General features: G+C 45.9%; 1 protein-coding gene across 1 annotated transcript in view; it reads right to left on the minus strand.

Annotated features, from left to right (window-relative positions):
- Positions 1 to 747: 747 nt before the first annotated feature.
- LOC142817800 (scoloptoxin SSD14-like) overlaps positions 748 to 18,707 on the minus strand; it is a 56,505-nt gene continuing 38,545 nt past the window's right edge. The window contains exons 10-11 of the mRNA XM_075895548.1: positions 3,992 to 4,132; positions 748 to 1,933 (exon numbers count right to left, since the gene is read on the minus strand). Of these exons, the coding sequence (XP_075751663.1) occupies positions 1,559 to 1,933; positions 3,992 to 4,132 (516 nt within the window). The 3' untranslated portion in view covers positions 748 to 1,558. The remainder of the gene's footprint in view (positions 1,934 to 3,991; positions 4,133 to 18,707) is intronic.

Genomic DNA, 18,707 nt, shown 5'->3' on the forward strand with positions numbered 1-18,707 from the left:
AACTCTAAGACATTGGAACCATGATGATTCGGGCATACAATAGAGCTGTAATGCAAAATCCTGGAGTTTTAGCCAATATTTCTCTCTGATATGAGGTAATTTTGATTCTTACCTTATTTTTTCGTTTCTTAATGATTTTTTGCTATGAAAGTCGGTTTCACTATATTCTTATGGTTGCTGGTTGTTAGCCACATCATATGATATCGCATAGAGAACCTGCCGACCGGAACATTTGCAATATGGTGATGATTTGCGAGCTTCAGTTTTCAGGCGGTATATGGGTGTTCATAGAAAGTGGACTATCGAATGTGTGGCACTCGAAATACCAACGTCGGCACTCTCATCATAAGTGTTCCTTTAATGTATATGCTACAGGACGTAGGCCTCTTCGCTGTTTTTTAATCCTTCTTGTGCTGCATTTATTGTGAACATCCAGTAATTGAATGGCAATGCATGGGGCAACAACTTTATTTCCATCTCGAGAAACTGGGGCCCAAGGACAAAAGCCCCTTGTTTGATCCAACAAGCTTCCTAAGTTCATCACACCCACATGGTCCTCTGTGGTCTTCGAATTCACTTTCCTCTTTTTGACACCCGCTTTATAACTGGTAGTGACCGTCGGTTATTTGCCCTACACCTTATTAGCCGGCCCATGTAGTTTTTTTCTGCCTCTTAGTGCCAGCTAGAGTATTTTTTCTGATTGTGGTGTGATTATTAAGGTAACTATTCAATACTTTTGATATTCGCTAAGATGTTCACATATTTTTATTTATTTATTTTTTATTTGTACATACTGCAGGCCCTAATCGGGCCCATGCAGGAGTCGATACATAGAGGTAACATGAGACATAATAACGCTCCACAAAAAGAAAAGAAAGAAAGTATTGATACACATAGGATACTTCATGATTCACATGTATACATATTTAGAAAAATCAATCTCTTCTAGACAGTTGACAAAAGATTCCAGCGTAGAACAATTCACAGCATTGACTGTCAGCCTATTCCAAAAACTATATAATGGTCATTGGGAATAAAGAATACTTATGTGTATTGACACGGCTAGCAGGTTGAAAAATGACCTTATTATGGTTTGTCCTGAGTGAGTGTTTAAATGGGTCCTGTAAGTACAGATTGCGCGGTATCTTAAAATGACCGTGATAGAGTAAGTATAGGAACTTTAACCTAGAAATTATTCTTCGTTTGGAAAGTGGCTGAAGATTCGCTCTATTAATTAGGTCAGTGACGCTTGAATGCCGCGAATAATTAGAGTAGATGAACCGTGCAGCTAATTTCTGAATGCCTTCAATTTTGTCTCTTAGGTGATGTTGGTGGGGACTCCATATTATGTCGGCATATTCTAAGGCAGGGCGAATAAGACTCTTGTATGCATTTAATTTGACTTGGGCCAAAGCATTTTGCAACCTTCTTCTAAGAAAGGATAGCTTCCCTACCGCTTTTTCCCTACATATCCCCTAATGTTCAAGGAATTTTCCAGTTAATTTTCTGCCACTTTTCTATCTATTCAAATCTCCATACTCAGTTGCCAAACGTAGGATCAGTGATACCCTCCGCCGACTGGGTAGTCGGCGTACCACCCGAAGGCGCCGTAGCCGCTTGAGTATGCACCCATGTCGAGATAGCCTTCGGCCTGGTGGCCGTAGCCCGTGGCAGATCCTTGTAAATCTCCGTGCTGTTCCGATCCAGCCGGTTCGTACGATGCCTGCGCCGAGGCCGGCGGCTGCTGGTAGACCGTCGATTGTGGAACCACCGGGTCCTGGTACGCGTGCCTCTTCGCGGGCTGCCCTTCGGGCAATCCACTGTACTGCGGTCTGTGTCGTACGGCGGGCGCCCGCAGCTCTTGGCCTTCGTCAGAACTCCCCTGCTGTCCTTCGTTCCCTTGCTGCGTCGCTGGTGCTGTCACTACAAAAGGCTGCGCATAGAAGAGGGTACCAGCTTGGTTCGCTTTTGGCGATTTTATGCACGTAAAGTTAGCACATAGGGTACCACGCTCAGCCGGTATCAGGTACGCACACTCAAACCTAAGTAATCAGGATTAATTATGAAGGCTTAGGCATGAGTATAAAAAAAAAACGTTGCTGCTCCCCTCCCCCTTTCTAGGAATCAGTACAAGACGAAAGTGATACCTGTCTTCACAGAGGTAGTTGAGCGTTTATTGTGCAATAATTCACCACAAGGGAGAAGGAAATAATGCTAAAGCAACAAATTGCGAAGTCAGGAGAGACCAGGCTTCGTAAAGGCGGCACTTATCGAAACGGGGAGGGGGGGGGGGGCAATGATGACCTTGAGAGCGCGTGCAGCGCGAGACCTTTGAGCAAACTATAGCTACTGGGGACGAAAACGCGCCGCAGTTACGGAGCTCCGAGGATCTTTCAACGGTGTATGGCGTATATAAGGTCCGTTCGATTCGCTTGCACCACGTGAACCAGTCCACGAGGTGCTGCACCATACCATTCGTTTCAGTGGTGCAGCATTGACGACCGCCGAACCCTGCCATTCGTTTCGAAAGGTGCAGAAGAGGTGCAGCACCGGTTCACGATTTTCCTGCACCTCCTTCGCTGACGGTGCCGGCTTGGTGCAGGCGCGCGTGCAGCTGAGCAGATGACGCAGCACTTAGACGTTGGTGGCTTAGGTGCCGTACCCGCCTCTACAAATGCGGTGTGTTTTGCCAAGATGATTTGATATGTGGGGTTTAACGTCCCAAAACCACTATATGATTATGAGAGACGCCGTAGTGGAGGGCTCCGGAAATTTAGACCACCTGGGGTTCTTTAACGTGCACCCAAATCTGAGCACACGGGCCTACAACATTTCCGCCTTCATCGGAAATGCAGCCGCCGCAGCCGGGATTTGAACCCGCGCCCTGCGGGTCAGCTTTTCCAAGATGTTTGCGCCTCATAAATTGTCCGCATGTGCGTTTCGCCATAGGTCAGTGTTTGCTGAATGGTGTAAATTAACCGAAAAGAAATAAGGCCAACACCTTGTCGGCACATCGTCATTTGTTTCGGGTGTCGTGCTGTGCCTGCACCGCTGAACTCACGCTGCACAATTTCTGAACTTCGCGTGCACAGCCGTGAACCGGTTCCTACCGGTGCAGGTGAATCGAACGGACCTATAAATGGCTTGCCATCAACAGTTCGACAGCGTACGCTCCGTGGTGTGGTGGTTAGCGCTGCGCATTGAAAGGTCGCTGACTCATGCCCCGCGAAAGATCCCATCCTTCTCGTTTTTTTTTTCTTAGTAATGTGTTCGTATATGATTTACAGCGTCATATCCGTGACGGAATTACGTCAGCGGAACCGGGGTGGACTCCGGCGTCATACACTTTCGTGTTAAAAAGCAATTATGCTGGTAATTATCGGGTATGAAAGCTTGCTGCTTTAGTTGGTAACCGCATGCTTGTCACTGATAAAAAGTGCCAACATTACTTCTTTTAAATGCCTTAGTTACTTTTTTTATGAGTGCGGCGAGTTGGGCGGATTGGCAAAGATGCATAACTTCGAAACCTTGGCGCCAAAAAACGGAGACAAAAGGAAGAGACGTTGTCTTGCGACTCTTAATTTTGTTTCCGTTTTTCGGCGCCCCGCCGCGGTGGTCTAGTGGCTAAGGTACTCGGCTGCTGACCCGCAGGTCGCGGGTTCGAATCCCGGCTGCGGCGGCTGCATTTCCGATGGAGGTGGAAATGTTGTAGGCCCGTGTGCTCAGATTTGGGTGCACGTTAAAGAACCCCAGGTGGTCTAAATTTCCGGAGCCCTCCACTACGGCGTCTCTCATAATCATATAGTGGTTTTGGGACGTTAAACCCCACATATCAATCAATCAATCCGTTTTTCGGCGCTAAGGTTTCGAAGCTATGTACTTTTTTTTTGTGCCGATATCAATGCGCCCCCTTTCCTCTGAAGTGACACCACCTTTATTTGTTTTTTTCGGGTCCCCCAGTGCCATGCCAGTGATCAAAAACATAGCTTACCGCGATCGACGATTGCTGCCGTTGTTCCTGCGGCTGGCTTTCCTCTGCAATCAGCGGGTCGTAATGGAACATCATAGGCAGTGCCCTCCCACAATTCAGTGACACCACGGAGAGCAGAGTGGCTACCATGACAAGCTGTTTCTGCGTGTGCACAGGTACAAGATCACCATTATAGCGCACCTATCACTGCTGACGTCGTAACTCTTAACATAATTGTTGGTTTCACGTGCAGTAGCTGTTATTGGGGCATAAGAAAGACTAAAAGCCGAAATGTTAAATATTGCTTCTAGCGAAGTCTCCGAATGGCGTATATCCTGGTTCAGGCGTCCGAAGGCATATGTTTTGGGCGTTCTTGAATTGTGGTACATTGTGAAGTTTTCTAACAGTGGCGATTGAAGCAAGCAAGGAGGCGTTAGTAAATCCTCTGGCCACTCGGAGTTGACAAGGTAGTAAATTCGGCAACATTTAGCAGCTCCCGGTTGATGGAAGAGATAGATGCCCAAGCGGTATGGTTTATCTCGATAGGCTGTTCGCAAGCTGTTATAACTGTAAATGATATCGCGACATCATTGCTGTTTGAGACGAAACCAACGATCACCAAGAAAGCGAAGTCAGTCGAAGTAAAGTCTCTGAGAGCATCAACTCAAAGACAGGAAACTGCCAATCAATAAGGAACAAGAGAAGGTCCAATCTGAAATCAATACAAAGTAACACCGACTTGGAATGAAATGTGCCGAAACATCGTTGACGACTGATTGAAAAACACAAGAGCAAGGGCAAGAGAGAGATATGTATAATGAAAGGAAAGGTCAGAATGAGAAGCTTGCGCCTACAGCTTGCTACTCCACTATTTGGGTAGTAAAAGACTGGTCGGGAAATTCAACGTACAAATAATGGGCCTAAGACTGGGCTTTGTCGTCGACTCTTTATGTCACTTTATGTCACCTAATTTACTTATGTGGCACAACTCTCGGGTAACATGTACGAGACACAAAAGGAAAGGGTTGAACAGTGCGTTAGAATGAATCATAATTGTGACTGAGCGATGTAAAACTCTTACAAGCACGAACCCTTTACACTGTTTGGCGACTTCAACGTAGGCATTATACACCTTACGACCCATAGATTTTCCTAAAATTAACTACACGGGACTCTGGCGCTGAGATCGTTCAGCCATCGTGCGAATAATGGGTAGTACGTGGATTTGCTGAGTCTTCGGGCTTGCGGACGGCAAGCGCACTTGCGGCTTCGTTTAATGCCGTGCTTTCGTTTTGTTTCAAATGAAAGAACGAACCACAATTTGAACTTCGTGACCCCGGTCAAATTGGTGATCCTAAATGGGGGAAGTGAGGAAATGTATCTGCCGAACATTTGCTGATTGCTGTTGCGTGGCAAAACAGCGTCAAGCCACGCGAAGACTGAAGGAGCGTAAAGTACGAAAATTGGGCAAAACCATGTACTACCCATCGTTTCACGTGCTCGTTGAAGCGCCATGTGCTGCAGCTTCCATAAACACGATCGCCAGAGTTCCCTCCAGTGTATATATAGGAAACTATAGGCTATAGGACCTAGTTTCGCCGACTCTTCATCGTTCACTTCGTGGCGAGACGCCGGTGAATGTTTTTTTTTTTTTTTAATATCGAGCGTGACTCTTACATTGGGCTTGTTCAAGTTGATGTGTTTAGAAAAAGTGGTTAAAACGATTTAGAGTTCTTGGTACACTACCAAGGGGGAATCGAATGCCGTCCCGTGTGCCTCACACTTGACGAGGCTGCAACTACTGTTACTCACAGAAAAACTGTGAGATGGCGAATTTTGTTTCGATTGTGAAACACTTTGATATTGCTTCGGCATAAAAATTATCCCGCAACTTATAATCAGTATAAATACCTTTTCTGAATTGGAGACCTCTGTTTAATTCAAGTTGCAAACGTATACATGATTTCACAGAAAGGCGAAACATCGCTACCGCCATCCATCCTTTACACAACGTTTCGCCTATGGAACTGAAAACAGCAGGTTTTATTATAAAACAAAATCTTAGGTTGGAGTCCTTGCTTTAGTATATTATGCTAGAAGAACCAGCACGAACTTAAACAAAGGTTTATGAACTGGAAAATGCCAGACCAATAGTTTATTCCTGGATCATTTCCCGCTTTCTCATATTCATGACATTAATATATTTACTAATGTTTACTTTTAACGTACGTGCCCGCATTATCTAGCGCATCGTTCCAGCCTGCCTATCTACATCTGCGATTGTAGTAGTCATGACATCCACCCGTTTGCGATATGATGGCGATGTGCTTGTTTGTTTGTGTTGTGCCCAGAGTTACGTTAGCGACACACACACACACACGCACACACACACACACACACACACACGCACACACACACACACGCACACACACACACACGCACACACGCACGCGCACACACACACACACACACACACAGAGAGAGAGAGAGAGAGAACACCACGAAGTGACAAAAGACCGGAACACAATCGTATATATACACGTGTGCCCGAGGTGATGAATGAATGAAGGGCGGCTACGAAACCTCGGTACATCTCAACCCATGACGTCCCTTTTGAAATCAACGTCGAACGAGAAAGGCAGTGGTTGCGTAAGATCTTCCGAAACGGCCACCACGCCCGCTATTTAGCGCAAAAGGCTCTAGATTTAAAGAAAAAATAAACAAAAGCGAGTGGGAAAATGAAATGCAATACTGCCCGTGACGCAAACATTGAAAGGACAACACTGGGCACTACAACAATGCGACGCAACCTTTCGTCACTCTTCCAGAACATGCCGCAGATAGAGAACAGTTTCTGTGCAGAGGACTCCGGCTTGTCGAAATACCTGTATCCCCATGCTACCTGCAGTATTTTTCGACGGTCTCTCCTGGTAAGAGCCTTAGAGGCCTCATCGAACATGAAAGGTGACAGGCAGCGTCAACGCGATTGCTGCAAAAAAAAAAAAATGTCAAGTGAGGACGTCGCAGATCGCCAAGATATTAGACGTCATAGCCAACTCGCTGTGACGTAACGTGATTACGTGATCACATGACATCATCGCTTGTTCAGAGCCGATTCTCTGTGATCGGCCTGCCTTTGAATGCCCCTAGTTTTGGAGGCAGTGCCATACCACCTTAGGTGCAGAACGATCTTGAGGGCGGTGCGATCAATGAAACCGCCTGAAGAAAAAAAAAAAAAAAGGTACAGGCCTTCGAAATCGGAGGTGGTTTATCACAGAGGACCACCTTTGAATGCTTCTAGTTTCGAAGGCAGAGCAATCACCGCTAAACGAAGAAGGGCATTGAGGGCAGTGTGATCAATGCAGCCGACTTAAAAGAAAAAAAAGAAAGGAGGATGACTTCCTTCTTTGTGTTAACTTATATCGAAGCCAGTGTAGTTCCGTGTGTGTGTGTGTGTGTGTGTGTGTGTGTGTGTGTGTGTGTGTGTGTGTGTGTGTGTGTGTGTGTGTGTGTGTGTGTGTGTGTGTGTGTGTGTGTGTGTGTGTGTGTGTGTGTGTGTGTGTGTGTGTGTGTGTGTGTGTGTGTGTGTGTGTGTGTGTGTGTGTGTGTGTGTGTGTGTGTGTGTGTGTGTGTGTGTGTGTGTGTGTGTGTGTGTGTGTGTGTGTGTGTGTGTGTGTGTGTGTGTGTGTGTGTGTGTGTGTGTGTGTGTGTGTGTGTGTGTGTGTGTGTGTGTGTGTGTGTGTGTGTGTGTGTGTGTGTGTGTGTGTGTGTGTGTGTGTGTGTGTGTGTGTGTGTGTGTGTGTGTGTGTGTGTGTGTGTGTGTGTGTGTGTGTGTGTGTGTGTGTGTGTGTGTGTGTGTGTGTGTGTGTGTGTGTGTGTGTGTGTGTGTGTGTGTGTGTGATGCGGTTCATTGTAAGCACCGAGATACTTATTTCTTTGCGAGTCCGCCCAATGCGCTTCGTCTTTGTGACTGCTTTACCTTTAAGACACTGACGTGTTACTTGTAGTTACGACACATATATGTCAGGCTAAAATAGTTTTATCCTGTGGCCCCACAATCTTCAAAACGTCAAACAAAAATAATTTAAAATAGCCTCGCTCTGCGTTGCTGCTAAAGGTACAAAACCATACGAATAGATAATTGTTTATTGTGTCGAAGCAATTACGTCAGTGAAATTTGTTCCAATTGGATCTTCGAAGCACAATTGAAAAATTGTGAAACCGTTCTATTTTAAAAAAAGATACGCCTGGATGGTTTCCAAAAAACTCATTCGCTTAAACATTATTCTAACTCCCAAAGCTTCGAACGTAAGATTCCGCTTTCGTATCACCAAGTGCTGTCCTTGTTTATAGCTTACCTGCAAGAACGAGAACCTCCGCCTAGGTTGTCTATAATCGAATCATACTACCAAACCAAAACGGCGTTTTGTTTTTTCTAAGGCTCACATATTTCTTTTAGGAACGCGTGTTGTGGTTTTCCTCATAGCACTATAATTTACGATCTGGGGCTTGACAACTCTCCGTTGCCTAATCTGCACATTAACAGCACTAACCCACAATCTATAGCGAGATTACCATGAGAGATAAGTTGCTGCATAGCATGCAGAAGGAAACCTTAATATAAGTCCTTAGCGCATTCAAGGTAACCGCGAATGTCTAAGAGAAATGCTTGTTGCCACTTCAGAGCCGCTACTTGGCTGCAGACACTGATGGGTGGCGTATATTCCTGTTGTTGGGAGCGTATTCCGTGCGATTGTCACGTTTTATTTGTCACCACAGTATCAGGTCAGCTGTTCAAAACAGATCTAACTTGAAGATGATCACTGACACATCCGTTCATATGGCTTCATCCAAGCCGCTATACTACGACGGGTGTTGGAAGTGGAGCCAAGTATACAAACTTCGCGCTGATGTCTACGTGGAAGTATAATATTCGGTTGACTATTCGGTTCTGCCAAATTCGCTTCTTCTTTCTAATCACCGACCGGTTAACAGGACCTCTACAACCACAGTGATTATCATTAAGCACCAACATGGCGGAATTCGACAGTGTCGTAGAACATTATACCCGAGCTTCGCTGCAAGCACAGTGGACGCATCCTGTCACGGCGAGGTCGTGGGGGTTCCACAAAAATGTTTTGCGCGCGCCTTTCGAAAAAAATAAGAATGAAGATGAGAAGAGGACGTCGGTCACGCGAGGTTGTTTAACTTTCAAAGGGGTTTCTTCGGTGTTCTTTCCGTGCAGCGTCCCTCGGCGCATCGCGTCTTTTGTTTGAGTCAGCGCGAGCGCAGCAGTGCTTTCCGCCGTGTCTGTGAAGAGGACATTGCTCAAAAGTCGTGAACTTCGCCCATCCTCCACCCAATGTCCGTTGGGCCGAACCCCCATTCACCCCAGTCGCCATGCCGAACGGTTCGTGTCCCTCGAAGCGCCATTTTCTTTTTTTCCTGTCATGCTTCGTGTTCGAAGTATTCTACAGGCAACATCTGTGTCCTCGCGTACACGTCACCTTTCGTCAGTGACTTCTTGTGGGCCGCGCACACGCAGTCTTCTCGCTCTGTCTCTTTTCCCAAGTTTTCGATGTCGAAACCACCGTTTTTACCCACCCGTTGGCCTTTGAACTCTTTCTGTCCCCCTTTACGTGCGGTTTTAGTTGTTCGACAGCGTCCTCAATGAGCTGGATGCAAAAAAGGCGTGTCTTCACTTTTCGTCTAGTGCCATGACTCATGACTGGCAACTTTACGTGACCATTGCAAGACAGTGGCCGTATTTTATGTATAAGCACCTCAGCAGTTAGGCTATATGTACATCATTTCACTTTCTTCTGCTTTAGTGGTAAATAGTCCGGGATAATTGCATAAGTTGTTCAAGAGAGGACACAATCGGAACGTGCCTGTCTGTTACTGCAAGAATCGCAACTGTTACACAATCAGCTGTGGACACTGGACATCTGATGACAAATTCTACAAGACACTGCTTCACTTCGTAAAGAATACCGGTCTTGCAGCATGCATTCAATGTAGATTTCCCCAGAAAGTGTTGTGCTTTAAGGGGAAGTCTACAAGTCTATATTGCAATGAAGAGGAAGTATAACGCCTCCTGTGAAATTCACTGCGTTCTTCAGAGCTGCCCTGAGGAAGAGTCTTGTTTTCTAAGGTCCAGTGTACACGTGTATGTTGCAATGAAAAACAAGTGACGCTATCTCAGAAAGTGATCACCTTCTTTAGAATCGGCCATGGTGTGTTGTGCCAGGACTTTAAAGAACAACCAACCAACATTCTTCAGCGCTTCCATGATGAATACAAGTACACTTGCCGAAACGTTGGTTTTAGAGCCATTCTCTTCTCGGCGATTTTTTCATTACTTCAAGCATCTGCTCCTTGAGAAAGGCGCCTAACAACCTCGACAACTGCATCGCTAATGCCTAATGTACTGGCTTGGTAATAATTTGTATACACCGTCATCAAAACTTTTCTTGCCAGTGACACCGACCACGAATAGTGTATGTTAACAAGGTCGACGATAAGGGCAACGATAATAAGGACGACGAAACGACGATAAAAGAGGCAACGAGGATGGTAGCGACAGTGTCCAGTAACTACGATGACATGACTGCACCCACGTCGCGGAGTAGCCATAGGTCAGAGGATAATGGCAAAAAAAAGCTATTCTGGCAACTTGGCGCACGAAAAATAAGAGTGGCAAGCACAGCTATGATGCCTGCGCCGTACGCCTTGAAACTATTGCGACGTATACCATTAGCTTGCTATCACTGCATGAAGCATAGAAACAATACGTCTATAGGTATTGGATCCGTTTAAATGTTTGATTAGTAGGGTTCAATGTTTCTTGTGTCATTATACACTTAAACCTGGCGAACGAGAATACATATACAGCTGTGCAGCCAAGGCGCAAAATATGTTATATTGAACTCGTTTTATGCTTACGCACCCTGACCTGAATGTTTCTTTTTAGTTACTTCTGTTCAAGGCTGTCGTTCAACTCTCAGCTGAATGCGTTTTGATGCCGTGACCTTGTCATAATAATCGCTGGGGTTTAACGTGCTAACACCACCATGTACTAACCATGCATGGCGTTGTTAGCGACTATGAATAGAATTTTTCACCGCCTGCAGTTCTTTAACGCGCACCTATATATTATATATCTAAGTACACGGGTGCTCATTTCATATCGCCCTCCCCCGAAATGCGACCACCGAGGCCGTGAATCAGAGCCGCGCACCCGATCTTAACGGGACGTCTTACGCCTACGTGCTAGGCTACCATGAGCGTCAGGTGACCCACGTACGGTCTTCCTTTCATTCGCTAATCATCATTACTTGGCTCGAACAGAACAGACAAAGGAACAAAGATTCTCGTTTGAGCAACGTAACAAGGAGAGTAACAATTACTATTTTCGCCTTCGGCTGACAACGTATGAGTGGTGCTGCCCTGTGACCATTGTTAGCCAAGCGTTATCATTCTTATCAACACCATTGTTATCCATCGTTATCAACACGCACCACGAGTACAGGAAGTGCCGGTAAGTGCGTAGGTGAGGCAATGGTCAGTTTCTCACCACACTATCGCAAGTGTTTAAAGTCCGAGGGCAGTGACTCGTCGACTACCAGATGGCAGTGATATGGATAACCTGAAAGGCATATGAAAATGTTGGGTCCACTACCGAACTCCAAAGTAGCAGACGTGCTGCTGCGTTAAAGAAACAAAAGCCTGCTGCGTCGCGAAGAAGCAGTTTCCTTTTCTTGATGTAGGAATATTGTCTACTTTCTAAGGACTAACCGTGACAAGGAGAACGCACAGTTAAGGCCGACGGTCCGGTCCCCCGCTCAGCGCCTGACCATCTGGTGCACGCGTAGTGGCGCAATCACCGGCTGGCTGAGCGGAGTCGGAGGCGAAATACGGTCAGCTAAAAGAGCCTGTCATCACGCTGCATATTCTGAGACCGAAATATACTGACTGATGTGTGGGGTTTAACGTCCCAAAAGCACCATATGATTATGAGAGATGCCATAGTGTAGGGCTACGGAAATTCTGACCACCTGGGGTTCTTTAACGTGCACCCAAACCTGGGCGCATGGGCCTACAACAATTCCGCCTCCATCGGAAATGCAGCCGCCACAGCCGGGATTCGATCCCGCGACCTGTGGGTCAGCAGCCGAGTACCTCAGCCACTAGACCTCCGTGGCGGGGCTGATATAGTGGCTAGGGCACTCGGCTGCTGACCCGCAGGTCATGGGATCGAATTACAGCCGTGGCAGCTGCATTTTCGGTGGAGGCGGAAACGCTTGACCCGTGTGCCTAGATTTAGGCGCTCGTCAAAGAACACCAGGTGGTCGACATTTCCGGAGCCCTCTACTTTGGCGTCTCTCATAATTATATGGTGGTTTTGGGAAGTTAACCCCCAACGATGATATCATCAATGACACTCTAACGATGACCTTATCTTGTACTAACCAGGTGGTTCTTGGGTTTGTTGTCGCATCAGTTACAAAGCACAACCCATCATGCTTACAGGTTGCTGGTAGTTGCCCGTATACTATCGCAAGTCATGTCGTTGTATACGTACCCCACCACAGGCTGTCCTTGTTCGAACCATCTCTGTAATCCCGCAGCCGCCAACTCTCGTCAGCCGTCATCTGTTCGAGCTGCCCGCTGTACGGTACTCCCGCCTTATATACGAACCATGTCAGTGGTGACGTGGAAGAGGGGACACGCGTCTCGCTTATTTAAGTGTCTTGCTTCTATTGGAGCGCATGAGCCCGGGAAGTATTTGTGACTGGACACTTGCGTTCTGCTCTTTCTATGTTACGACGTTGCAGACAAGTATTTCTTTAAACTGGTCACTTTCCAGTAGTCACCAGTGTCTGATTTTTTTTCTCGCTTTCTTTTTCCTTACGAGAGCAACGTGTATGGACAGATGCTGAGGCATGCCGACGCCCTCAAAGATGAAGGCTCCCTCCAAGGAGCTTTTGGCGATGGTGCTGGTCTGTACCAGCGTTTTTCGCGTCGCTCCAGCGCATCGCTTTCACGCAAGGCGCTCGCGTTACGCGCCGTATGAACGCCCACTCACATTCGTACGCACCACCGCAGGCGCGAACCGTTGCGCTCGGCAAATCACCCCGTCTTCGAACGAGCTCTCCGTAGCTGTGCCCATATTTAGAAAGCGCGCCAGCTGGTACGAGAGGGACCCCTTTCCCTTCTTTTTTATCTTTGTTTCTTTTTGTTACTTAATTCGGAGCAGGACGACGAAAAACGAAGGAGAGCTTCTAGAAGAGGAAATGGGCATACGCGTCAGGGCGTGCAGCTTCAAGAGCTGCAAAGTCTTGTTGAACACCTGTTTATTGCGACGCGTATATCGATACAGGGGATAATGCTTACGCGTACAATGAACTTGGAGAACAGTAGAACCTCTAAGAGCCTCTTGGGAAAGTCAACCGTTTCTCTTTTAGTAAACTTCCTTTTCGAAAGAGTGTTGGAGTGCACTTGCAATGAGCACACATGCTAGCTTAAGATGAACGTGCTCCGAATTCGCATACCACAGATCTTGCTGACGGACGTATAAGAATGACATAGTTGTAGTTAATCCGGCAAAATATTGTAAGGAGAAGAAAAGACGCCGTAGAATATCAATATACATGCATATAGCAATATGTTTATTTATCTACATTATTTGAACAATGTGGCAGTATTCGGCTGACGGATAAGCAAGTACTTTGTCTAATTGGCCTTCCGCCCGTTTTATACCTTTCCTTGCTATTAGGACGAGGTAAAGGCTGTGGATGTGGCCGCCCGGGCGGCAAAGGGTCGTCCTGATGGCATGTAATTGCAGGCCCCACGCTCATTGTCCTATGTCGTTATGATATTACGCAAAACAAAAGTAAACTTTATTTATTTATTTATTTATTTATTTATTTATTTATTTATTTATTTATTTTACAAGATCTCCGCTTACCGTAACGAAACAGCTTTAGTCAAAAGTCTACTAGTTAGCCTAATAATGGCAACAGGTGTGGTCCGACTACAAAAAAGTTTATTCAACTGGGACAGGCGGGCACTTTGGTAAAGCTTATGCATAGGCTGGAATCTTAATTATGATACGGTATGGAGACGGAAATGTTGTAGGCCCGTATGCTCAGATTTGAGGGCACGTTAAAGAACCCCAGGTGGTCGAAATTTCCGGAGCCCTCCACCACGGCGTCTCTAATAATCATATGGAGGTTTTGGGACGTTAAACCCATATCAATTATGATACGAACTGTGCATTCAGTTGTACAAAAGTGAACACTAAAATGAATGCGCAGAAGTAAAACTGTATTTTGCAGAACGAAGGGCGAACACTTAACTCATGTGCCACCAAACCAGACTGTATATTTGAATTTCGGGAAGAAAGAAACACAATATGTTCATTAGAATTTTATAAGCGACTAGGACGCGACCTACACTAAGCCATGTCATATCGCTCCGCGACACTGTTGTCGAAAAGCGGAGTTAACTGTTAGTGTTAATGCTGGCTCATGACCAACACTCCTATACACATAAATGTGGAACCATGGGTTTCCACGCCACCGACCCAGCATCGAGCGAGTCGCCGCAGGGCATTCACTTCTCCCTTCTGGGCCCCACCCCATTTCACATGCCCGCTGTAGCTTAAAGGGCCCGTAAACTACCCCGAGTTCGAAAATGAGACCATAGTTTAGTTTATCGCCTTCACAACCCTTCGTACAAGCCCTCTCTTCTCCTCGCCACTTATTTTTCATAAAACATGTGGAATGTCAGTAGTAAGTAAGCGCTGAGCCTGTTAGGATTTCGGGATTTCGGACAACACCGTATAACTCCGCTCGCGCAGTCGCAAACGCGAAAGACGAAGTGAAATTATTTTTATCGATTTGAGAATGGCAGGCTGGGCTTGTTGGTTTAACATATTTGAGGTTTAAGGCGCGACACGGGCAAAGATAAGGCACACACACACACACAGACACGGAGCGTCAGTGTGTAGCGTACCTTATCTTCGTCCGTGTCTTATTTGGCCTTAAACATCAAAGATGTTGAGCGCTCATGATAGTTATGCACAATATTCATGCTGTAGTCAAACAAGGCAGAACGGGCATGCACTTCATGGTAAAGCAGGGTAGGAAACTATTCACAACAGATGTATTTCGTATATGGACCGATCGAGAACCTATTTCATCTTGGCGTCACGTGAAGGGACAGCTGACGTCATTATGCTGCGAGAACGGGAAATGTCTGGAGTATATTGTGCTCGTTTCTTTCCTTTTTTTAATTTTCACGGGCTGTTTAGGGGCTCTTAACTGTTTGAAGCACTTCCAGATTTACTTAGTAATTCATGACATCGTGGTAGCTTCACAGTCCAGGTCTAAGCTAACCCCCGTATTCACAAACGCTCCTCGACTCGACTTTCAACCTTCACTTGACAGAGTTGAGCATTGCGCCACCGCTCGGCTAAAAATGACGCTGCGCTACTCAAGAAATGCAGCAGACTATTGCTAATATGCAGTGACTTGCCATACCTAGAGATGGCGCTCCCATCGGCTTTCTCAAGTGAAGGCGAAGCGTTGAGTGAAGGGAGGTTCTACAATACGGGGGTAAGAATCCGAGTCACAGTCACTTGCCGCCGCGCAGGCTCATTCAAAACGAAATCGTATTCGTTCCGAACGGCGTACGCTCACCGGTATTCTTCACTTTCACTCATTCGGACGTCGCCCTTCCCGTTGAAGAGGAAGCACTCAGCAAGTGGAGGGCGCCGGGTCAGTCGCTTTTAAGGCTTTTTTCTTTGCGCTGCCACCTCGAAGAGGGCCGATTAGGCGCGAACTTTGACCCCAGGGCCAGTGGCGGGTCCCGACATCGAAAGCAGGAAGCAGCGCGCGCTTGGCGCAGAAAGCGCTTTCCTCTAAACCGCGTCATTGATCTCCGCAGAATTAATGACCACTCCACGGTGAATGCCACACGAGCGGCCACAGCACCGAGGCGCTTCCCTCGTTTAGGATAATCGTCCGGAAGAAGCGGCCTTCCGCTTCCGGCGAGCATTGGCTTGCAACTTAACCTTAAGTATAACGTTCGTATCACGCTCGCAAATAGCAGAATAGGAAGTATCATTAAATCTGGGACGCAACGATTTCTGTCGATACCAGCTGCGAGACATTGCACGAAATGACATGGGCTCTTAAAAAGCAATGATGCAAATATAGAACGACTCATGCTGGCTGTTTTTTTCATTAAAACTCGAGGCTGAACTCGCAAAGAAATTTTCGCCATAGGCTGGATGACGTGGCTTGTATCTCTATCACTGGAATCGGCTGAATTCTCTTTTTTCCCAATACAATCTCCTGTCGCAGAGGAAATAGGCAATCAGCCGTCTGTATCACAGCATGAAGTCACACGTAAATCCACGCGGACTTCTCAGAAAGAGAGCTTCCTGCAGTTGCCTCATGCTTTGTTTTGATCCGAGAATAGAAACCGGGACCAATGCCTTTCAGAGATTGCCGTACGAGTTTTTTTGGCTTCATGCTACAAACGACTGGTTGTCATTTCCTATTTCGCACTCTTCCGCCCCCTTGCGAGGTTCCGTAGAACTTATTGGCGATAAACTCGTCTGGCGTAAGGCTCCCAATTTTTGTGATGTCCTTGAGGAACAATCTCGGGAACGGCTTACTACGCAACATGCCGAAAACTGCATAAGGCCTTGATTAATTTTTGCTGCTGTCATGTCATATAATCAGTTTAACCCCAGAATTTCTAAGTGTAGTAACCGTTCAAGACAACGTGAAAGGTAAACGGTGTACAGGGCGGGTCAAACGTTCCCAGGCCATGATGCCATATGAATACAGGATAGTTGCCTTGGAACCTCTGACCTCCCCTGTACATTGTATTACAACTGAAAAAAGAATCTGATTTTATCATCATCGCACGAAAATTCCTGCTCTCCAAGTGTACGCGTGACTCATTCACTCACTCACTCACTCACTTTATAACTCTGATTTCTTAGCTAGAGCACGAAGGTATATGCTGTGGTGTTAATTAAAAGTCTGTGGAAATATAAAATAGAGGGAGATAGAATCTAGAGGCAACCTCAATCCCTGATTTAAGTGTTTGGAAGTATCATTCGCGTGGCGGCAGTCACGTGTCCAGGCGGGTCAACATTTCGCTTCGCACGCTTCAAAAGCGGGCTGTGCTCGGAGGCTACAGAGAAAGCAGCGCGTGGTTGAGACCTGCTCCACCAGGTGCCGCATTTATCCAAATTCTGCGCAAGATATTTTAGTGAACTCAATTTCCATTAATATTGTGACCTTTGATTGGGCCATATGCTCATATATCATACGCATTCAATGTAACCTTTTACTTCAACCAGAACGATCAGTTTTTATTTTTACAAGACTGTTTGTTAATTATTCGAAAACTGGAATTAAATGCCTGAACAGAGTTTCCTGCAAGAAAATAAAAAAAAAACGAGATAGTCATGCGGAGGGTGCTTGTGCCACTAAAGAAAAAAATTAAAAGAAACTGAATATAGATAAATAAATACAGGTTAGCAAGGCATAAGGAAGGCTTTAAACCAGACCAACAATGTCTATGGAAAAGCTGCAGGCTGAGGGATTGCTCAATAGGGCAGCACGAGACGTGTATTATGCAAGGATCATCATCATCATTTCATCATCATTTATTTTTCCCTTAAAGGCCCCTCTCGGGGTATTACATAAGGGGGGGGGGAGGTTACATAAAGAGTTACAAAACATATCAGATCACAATACTGAAACATAACACACAAAAAAAATGTTACAATTTGAATCAGGCATATAAAGGCGAAAAGAAAGAACAGTGTAAAAGAATTTTACAGCGTAAGATGATCAGTGAGCAACTGCTTAAACGCAATAGGGTTTCGCTCAACGACAACACAGTCTGGCAAAGTGTTCCATTCTGCAATGGCTGTTGGCAAAAAAAGATTGATTAAAAGAAGACGTAGAACCGTGCAAACGCTGGACGCTGCACGAGTTAAAAAGGCGACGAGATGTACGGCTTGGCGGGATAAAGAGTTTACCGTGAAGATGTGGGAAGTTATAGTAAAGCCTATGGAACAAGCACAACCCTGCAATCTTCCGACGGAACGACAATGACTCGAGTCCCAATGATGACTTTATGGCACTGATGCTTTCATCACGGCCGTACCTAGAAGAGATGAATCTGGCCGCACGGTGCTGTATAGATTCTAAAGTGTTAATGAGGTATGCTTGATGAGGGCTCCAAATAGCTGAGGCATATTCAAGCTTACTTCGTATAAATGTTTCGTAAGCCAGTTTTCGCGTGGATGAGGGACACAAGGAAAGGGAACGTCTGATGTAACCAAGTGATTTAGTGGTGTCGGCTGCTAATTTGGTGTTATGATCGGACCATGTCAATTTTTTGTTTATTGTGACACCAAGATAACGATAAGATTCGACGAGGGACAAAGCTATCGAGTTTAAGGAATACGTGTAATTACTGTTGGAGCGCTTACGGGATATCTGCATAACTTTACATATCGAAATATCGAGTTTCATTAATGAATTGGAACACCAGGATTCGATTTGATGTAAGTCGCTTTAAATGATTTCATGGTCAGTTCGGTGTGCGATGCGACGATAAAGAACGCAGTCATCTGCAAAAAGTCGAATAGAAGATGAAATGCCATTAGGAAGGTCGTTTATTTCAAGATGAGAAAGAGCAG

The sequence above is a fragment of the Rhipicephalus microplus genome, chromosome 5 (assembly GCF_043290135.1).
Source record: "Rhipicephalus microplus isolate Deutch F79 chromosome 5, USDA_Rmic, whole genome shotgun sequence".
Taxonomy (NCBI): Eukaryota; Metazoa; Arthropoda; class Arachnida; order Ixodida; family Ixodidae; genus Rhipicephalus; species Rhipicephalus microplus.